The following is an 8254-nucleotide window of genomic DNA, read 5'->3' as shown; positions in this document are numbered from 1 at the left end:
AAAAAAAAAAAAAAAAATTAGCCCGGTGTGGCAGCGCACACCTATAATCCCAGCTACTCCGGAGGCTGAGGCAGGAAGAATCACTCGAACCCGGGAGGCGGAGGTTGCAGTGAGCCGAGATCACGCCATTGCACTCTAGCCTGGGCGACAGGGCAAGACTCTGTCTCAAAAAAATAAAAAATAAAAATATTTTATCAGGTATGTTAGGCGTTCTGAACCAGGATGGTGTCACCAAGTTCATAAAAGTGTGATTAAAGCAAATCCCTGGCTGGGCGTGGTGGCTCACGTCTGTAATCCCAGCACTTGGGAAGGCCAAGGCAGGTGAATTGCTTGAGCCCAGGAGTTCAAGACCAGCCTGGGCAGCATGAGGAGACCCCCGTCTCTACTAAAAATACAAAAATCATTAGCCTGTTGGGCGCAGTGGCTCACACCTGAAACCCCAGCACTTTGGGAGGCCGAGGCAGGCAGATCCCGAGGTCAGGAGTTCGAGACCAGCCTGACCAACATGGCGAAACCCCTTCTCTATTAAGAATACAAAAATAGCTGGGCATAGTGGCGCGCGCCTATAATCCCAGCTACTCAGGAGGAGGCTGAGGCAGGAGAATAGCTTGAACTCGGGAGGCAGAGGTTACAGTGATCTGAGATCACACCACTGCACTCCAGCCTGGGGGACAGAGTGAGACTCTGTCTCAAAAAACAAAATCATTAGCCTGGCATGGTTGCACATGCCCGTAACCCCAGCTACTTGGGAGGCTGACGTGGGAGCATCACTTGAGCCCAGGAGTTCAAGGCTGCAGTGAACCGAGATTGTGCCACTACAATCCAGCCTGGGCGACACAGCGAGACTCTGTCTCAAAACAAAACAAAACAAAAAAGCAATTCCCTAACTGTAGGGGGTGGAAAGTATCTTTCACATAGGAAATATCCTCTCATGTTTTATACCACTTGACACATAGAGATTTCACTGAGACAAACCCCATATATGTTCTGGGACTTTCCCCTACCCTCCAGCACTCTGTCTTAGCAGACATGATAGATAAATTATTTCCTGCTCACACCAGCATATCGTTGTACAGGGCCAGCACATTATCCTGTGAGGTGTTGAAAAGATCAGGCGGGGCGAGGTGGCTCATGCCTGTAATCCCAGCACTTTAGGATGCTGAGGTGGGTGGATCACTTGAGGTCAGGCGTTTGAGACCAGCCTGTCCAACATGGCAAAACCCCATCTCTACTAAAAATACAAAAATTAGCTGGGTGTGGTGGTTCATGCCTGTAATCTCAGCTATTCGGGAAGCTGAGGCAGGAGAATCACTTGAACCCAGGAGGCAGAGGTTGCAGTAAGCCAAGATTGCGCCATTGCACTCCAGCCTGGGTGACAGAGCCAGACTCCATCTCAAAAAACAAACAAAACAGAATTTGTGTTTTCTACTGTATGAGACATTGGCAGTCAAGTCTGCTGTTACTTGCAGGCAAAAGCACTCCTAACGGAAATCTACTACTAACTGAAACCTACTAATTCTGTGATAAGCCTTCTGCTAATCCCTTCCCAAGCATAATTTAGTATGTAACTATCACAAAAATTCCACGAGTTAAATAGTGCTATGACATCCATTTTATGGAGGAGGAAACTGAGGCTCAGAGAGGTGGCATCCCTTATTGGTAGTCACACAGCAACTAAGTGGTAAAGTCTGAGTCCCCCCGTCTGTGCCCTTGACCTCCTGGCATGTGACCACTGACCCCACCATGCCAGGTGCACAGTAGAGAGCCCCTAACGTCCAATGAATGTGAAAATGCCTCTCCCCCAGCCCCAGGTCACAGAGACACTCCCTACAACACTGTCATTCTAAAACCTATGGGTTTTTTCCGAAACAGGGTCTCGTTCTGTTTCCCAGGCTGCAATACAGTGGCATAAGCATGGCTCACTGCAGCCTCCTGGGCTCGAGCCATCCTCCTGCCTCAGCCTCCCAAATAGCTGGGACCAGAGGCACACACCACCACACCTGGCTAATTTTTTATTTTTTATAGAGTTGGGGTCTCACTATGTTGCCCAGGCTGGAACATAGATCTTACAGGTTTAGAAAGTGAGCCGTGGAGCATAATCGAGTTGGAGTGTCAAGAGTTTGAGACTGACTGCCATCCCCGTTTCCTTCACAACCCCAGTAAATGCCAATAAGATGGAAGGTTTCAAAGTGTATCTGGAACCAGGGCATGAGAAATGACGAAGCCACCAAAGAAACAAACTGGCCTCAGCAGCAAGAAGAGTGGAGGCTACAGGACTGGAGCCACAGGACTAGCCTTCCAAGCTCCTCCTCCCTCCCACCCCTGGGGCTAGAATATTGGAGATGCTGGGAGTAGTGCAGCAGGTGACTTCCACAGACCTCAGAGGTGAGTGTGGCGACAGCAGACACAGTCAGACCGGACACAGGGGGGCAGACTCTGGATGTATTCTCCTCTTCCCCCTCCCTGAGCTCACCCCAGCCCCAACCACCATCAGAAAAGGACCTGACTTGGCAACATTTCAGCCCTTCTCATCATCCCGCTGAGACTCCTGAGATGGGAGAGAAGAGAGAAAAAAAAATTAAAATAACAATAACAATAACGGCTCCATAAAAACAAGTGTTTATATAGGGTTTACCATGCCTCAGGTACTGTTCTACTGTTTTCCATGGACCACAATGCCCATTCTAGTTTCCTCACTATTTTTTCTTTTCCTTCTTTTTATTTTTTTGTTTTTTTGAGACGGAGTCTCGCTCTGTCACCAGGTTGGAGTGCAGTGGTGCAATCTCGGATCCCTGCAAGCTCCACCTCCCAAGTTCACTCTATTCTCTGGTCTCAGCCTCCCGAGTAGCTGGGACTACAGGTGCCCGCCACCATGCCTGGCTAATTTTTTGTATTTTTAGTAGAGACAAGGTTTTACCGTGTTAGCCAGGATGGTCTCGATCTCCTGACCTCGTGATCCGCCCACCTCGGCCTCCCAAAGTGCTGGGATTACAGGTGTGAGCCACCACGCCTATCCCCTTTTTTTTTTCTTGTAGAGACAGGGTCTTGCTCTGTCACCCAAGCTAGAGTGCAGTGGCCCAGTCAGAGCTCATTGCGGCCTCTAACTCCTGAGCTTAAGCAATCCACCCACCTCAGGCTTTCAATGTGCTGGAATTACAGGCGTGAGCCACTGTGCCTAGCTTATTTATTTATTTATTTATTTATTTATTTATTTATTGTAGAGACAGAGTCTTGTTATGTTGCCCTGGCTGGTCTCGAACTCCTGGGCTCAAGTGATCTGCCATCTCAGCCACCCAAAGTGCTAGGATTGTGCCCTGCCTCCTTGCTATTTTTCAAACTCACTGAACACAGTCCTACCCCAGGGTCTTACAGATGAGGAAACTGAGGCTCAGAAAAGGGTGTAGGTGACTTGTCATGATTCTAACAGAGAGGTAGGATCAGGACTGAGACAGAGCCCCGCCCCATCCTCCTACCCGGCCCCCACCCCTCCCACCACAGCCTTGGGAGCTCCCGGCTCACCTCCAGCTCCACCCCTTGCCGGCTACCTTTTCTTGATCTCCTCATAGATGACGCTCACAATTTTCTGCAGCCCAGACTCGTTCACAAAGCCATCACCCCTCTGGGCACAGAGGGGAGAAAGCACACAGGTCTCCCACCCCAGGACCTCAGCACCACCCCGCCTCCCTGTCTCGGTCCCTTACTCAGAATCACCTTCTTGGAATGGACCAGTCTCCCGTTCACAAACACCTCAAACTCCCCTGTAGCCTGGGCAGCTCTGACCTCCTCCTGGGAGGAGATGGCAGGGGTAGGGGAGGCTAAGATCTCCCCTCCAAGCCCTTTGGGGATCTCAGATCCCTGACCACTCCCCTCTCCCCCAGGACCCCCACACACTTACAAAGAGTAGGTGATTTGGAAATTGCTGCTCCAGGCTGTTTTTCAGTAGAATGTACTGAGGGCAGGAGATGGGGTCATGCGGTCGCAGGGGAGGGGAAACAGGGACTCCTCCCAGTCTTCCTGCCTCAGGCTCCCCCTACCTCCAAAGCCAAAACTACTCACCCGAAGGCTATAGCTTCAGAGGCCACTGGAGGCCAAGAGCAGGAGGAGAAAGTTAGAGAGAGACCAGGGGAGACACCGCATCAGTATCTTCCCCAGCTCAGGGGACCCTCTGAACACCTGAGTTAGATCATTTTCCTCCCCTGTTCAGAACCCTGAAGTAGCACCATCTCACGCAGGGGAAAAACCAGTCCGTCCCGTGGCCTGCAAGTCACCACAGGATCTGCCTTCTCACCCCTCTGTCCCCATCTTCTCCCACTTCTCCCCAACTCATTCAGCCTGTGCCAGCCACAGAAGCCCCTAGCTCATCTTTCTTTCTCTCTCTCTGTTTTTTTTTTTTTTTTTTTTTTGAGACGGAGTCTCGCTCTGTTGTCAGGCTGGAGTGCAGTGGCGTGATCTTGGCTCACTCTGCCTCCCAGATTCACGCCATTCTCCTGCCTCTGCATCCCGAGTAGCTGGGACTACAGGCGACCCCCACCACGCCAGGCTAAGTTTTTGTATTTTAATAGAGACAGGGTTTCACCATGTTGGCCAGGATGGTTTCGATCTCCTGACCTCATGATCCACCTGCCTTGGCCTCCCAAAGTGCTGAGATTACAGGCATAAGCCACCGTGCCCGATTTTTTTTTTTTTTTTTTTTTTTTTTTGAGACAGAGTCTTGCTCTGTTGCCCAGGCTGGAGAGCAGAGGTGTGATCTCGACTCACTGCAACCTTCCACCTCGTGGGTTCCAGCGATTCTCCCACCTCAGCTTCCCAAATAGCTGGGATTACAGGCATGCACCATCACACCCAGCTAATTTTTGAATTTTTTGTAGAGATGGGGTTTCACCATGTTGCCCAGGCTGGTCTCGAACTCCTGGCCTCAAGTGATCCACCAGCTTTGGCCTCCCAAAGTGCTGGGATTACAGGCCTGGCCCCCAGCTCATCTTTCAACACCCCAGGTATGCCCTGCCTCAGGGCCTTTGCACTGGCAGTTCCCTCAGCCGAATGCTCTCCCCACAGCATCCACACAAGTCCTTCTCTCCTTCCTTCAGGGCTTCTCTCACATATCCCCTTCTCAGTGAGGCCTTCCTGACCACCCCAGCTAAAACTGCAACCCCCCAAAATGCCTTTTGTTCACAGTACGTATCACCTCCTCACATATGAGATCATTTTCCAGGGGTCATATTATTGTTTATTGCTTGCCCCTCCACACCAGCCCGTGGGAGCCACAAGGACAGGGATCTCTGTCTTGTTCACTGCTGTGTCCCTGATGCCAATAGGGCCTGGAACGTGGTGGGTGCTGAAGAAGTAGTTCTCAAATGAATGAATGAATCCATGAATCCATTGAGTCAGAGAAAGAGACAGAAAAGAGAAGATGGAGAGAAAGAAAGAGGCCAGAGATGAGGGAACCGAAATAGGGAGGAGAAACACACAACACTCTGGGAAAGGAAAGACACAGGCTAGGCACGGTGGCTCACACCTGTAATCCCAGCTCTTTGGGAGGCTGAGGCAGGAGGACTGCTTGAATCTAGGAGTTCAAGAACAGCCTGGGTAACATAGTGATACTGCCCCCCGCATCCCATCCCCAACCTTGTCTCTACAAAAAATTAAAAAATTAGGGGCCAGGCGCAGTGGCTCATGCCTGTAATCCCAGCACTTTGGGAGGCCAAGGCAGGTGGATCACAAGGTCAGGAGATAGAGACTAGCTTGTCCAACATGGTGAAACCCCGTCTCTACTAAAAAAAAGTACAAAATTAGCCGGGCGTGGTGACACATGCCTGTGGTCCTAGTTATTCCGGAGGCTGAGGCAGGAGAATTGTTTGAACCCAGGAGGCAGAGGTTGCAGTGAGCGGAGATCACGGCATTGCACTCCAGCCTGGGCAACAAGAGTGAAACTCTGCTCGAAAAAAAAAAAAAAAAAAAGGCAGGCATGGTGGTGCACGCCTGTAGTCCCAGCTACTCAGGAGGCTGAGGTGGGAGGATCTGTTGAGCCCTAGAGGTCGAGGCTGCAGTGAGCTGTGAGTGCAAAATAGCACTCCAGCCTGGGCAATAAAGCAAGACCCTGTCTGAAACAAAAACAAAAACAAAACAGAGAGAGTGAGGTGGGGAGACAGAGAGTGGGAGAGACTGCCTGGGCAGAAGAGGAGAAAGTGAGAGAGAGAGAGACAAGGCGCCAGAGAGGCTTCCAGGGCAGGAGAGAGGCTGGGAAGGGAAGCCAGAGCACCCATCATGTGCGGTGTCTTTGTGTCGGTTTTGCTGGGGAGCAAAGCAGGTAGCTCTGCTCAGCACCCCATCCCCAGCACAGGCCTGGCACTTGGCCCGCGGGGATGAATGAATGAAGCTCAGATCCAAAGCAGGGATTTGAACCTGAAGTTCTCCCGCCCCAAAGAGAATGAGAGACAAGAGCGAGTTTCCAATCTAGGAACTGGGACTCTGGGGCTCTACCTGAATCCCTCCCCTGGCCCTACCCCAACCCTGACCTCCACGTCCTCGGAGACCCAGCCCCCACCGCCAGCCCTGTCCCCGGGAGTTGGGAGAGGCGTGTGTGAGGTCCTCACCAGTAGGTCACTCGAATCAGGACCCTCTTGTCCAGCGCGAAGTTCTCGCTGGTGGAGACCAAGGTTTCCGTAGAATTCTGTAAGGAGAGGGCCGACGGGATGGTCCCCAGGATGGGCGCGGGGACAGGGCTGGGAATGTGGGGATCTGCCAGCCCGGTGGCCGACGGGTCTGCCCTCAAGGTGAAGTCCAGGGTGGGCCCGGATGAGTTCGCGGCCAGAGGAGTGTGAGTGGGAAGGCGCCCCAGGGCGGGCCCGGCCTCGCTGGAGACCGACGGGATGAGCTTCAGGCTCGGGGCCGGCTCAGGGTCCTCCTCGGGCGACAAAGGCGGCTCCGGAGCAGGTTCCAGGGGCGAATCCAAAGATAGGGCCGGGGCCGGGTAGGAGTCCAAGGCGGGGAGCGCGGTCCGAATCCCCGCCAGGACCTGGGCGGGGTCTGGGGCTGGGGCTGGGGCTGGGACCCGGACTGGAGGAGTCAGGGTCCGAGCCGGAGTCAGGACCGGAGTTGGGTTCCGGACGGGAGCAGGAGTCGGGACCGGAGTTGGGTTCCGGACGCGAGCAGGAGTCGGGACCGGAGTAGGGATCCAGGCCCGAGAAGGAGGCGGAACCAGACCGGGTACCCGGGCCAGAGCGGGAGTCGGGACCTGAGTGGGGATGTGGGCTGGAGCGGGAGGCTGGACCAGAGCGGGAAGCCGGGCCGGAGACGGAGTCAGGACTGGAGTCTGGGTCCGGATGGGGGTCCGAGTCCGGACTGGAGTCGGGGTCCGGAGTGGAGTCGGTGTCCGGGTCGGGGTAGAAGCCCGGACTGAGGTTGAGGTCCGCGCCGAGGAGGGGGCTGGGGTCCGCGCCTGGTTATTCATGGAGCCCAGGGGGAGTCCCGCCCGCCTTCCCTCTTCGGGCGGGGAGAGCGTCTCTCACACCGGGTTCTGAGACGGGGCGCGACCACGGGGGCTCTGTTACACCGAGTTCCACCTGGCCCCGGGGTTCCACCGCTTTCGAAGGGCGTGCGACCTCCGGACCTCGCTGCGTAATTCCCGCCCCCTTAACCCCCGACGCGAGGCTGAGAAACACAGATTGCCCCAGTGCCGCCGCAGCTGTCGGTGGCACTCAGGTGTTCAGCATATGTGTACTGAGTGCCTGCTGCATGTACACTTCTCTGTGGGGTGAATTTGGGGACAGAGCAGGGATCAGGAAAGCTCTGGTCCCTGCCCTCACCAGGCTCCCTGTCCAGTGGGGGACACATACCCATTACCAAAGAGCCACAGCCCAGTGTTCAGGGCTGGGATGAGTGAGCCCAGGAGCTGTGAGATCCCAGAATGTGGGGAAAAGAAAGAGAGATCAGACTGTTACTGTGTCTATGTAGAAAAAAGTAGACATAAGAGACTCCATTTTGTTCTGTACTAAGAGAAATTCTTCTGCCTTGAGATGCTGTTAATCTGTAACCCTCGCCCCAACCCTGTGCTTGCACAGACATGTGCTGTGTTGACTCAAGGTTTAATGGATTTAGGGCTGTGCTGGATGTGCTTTGTTAAAAAAGTGCTTGAAGGCAGTATGCTTGTTAAAAGTCATCACCATTCTCTAATCTCTAATCTCAGGGACCTCTGCCTAGGAAAGCCAGGTATTGTCCAAGGTTTCTCCCCAAGTGATAGCCTGAGATATGGCCT

General features: G+C 53.5%; 1 protein-coding gene across 1 annotated transcript; it reads right to left on the bottom strand.

The window, feature by feature from the left end:
- Positions 1-3541: 3541 nt before the first annotated feature.
- Positions 3542-7450, bottom strand: LOC105534613 (selenoprotein V). The gene is given in 5 exon segments (XM_011973386.1): positions 3542-3619; positions 3712-3786; positions 3896-3949; positions 4057-4081; positions 6594-7450. Coding segments are annotated over 5 exon segments (1089 nt in total).
- Between the last annotated feature and the right edge of the window lie 804 nt (positions 7451-8254).

Source organism: Mandrillus leucophaeus, unplaced genomic scaffold, assembly GCF_000951045.1.
Source record: "Mandrillus leucophaeus isolate KB7577 unplaced genomic scaffold, Mleu.le_1.0 Scaffold137, whole genome shotgun sequence".
Taxonomy (NCBI): Eukaryota; Metazoa; Chordata; class Mammalia; order Primates; family Cercopithecidae; genus Mandrillus; species Mandrillus leucophaeus.
The sequence above is the reverse complement of the archived record's forward strand: the minus strand, read 5'-3'. Positions and strand labels throughout refer to the sequence as shown.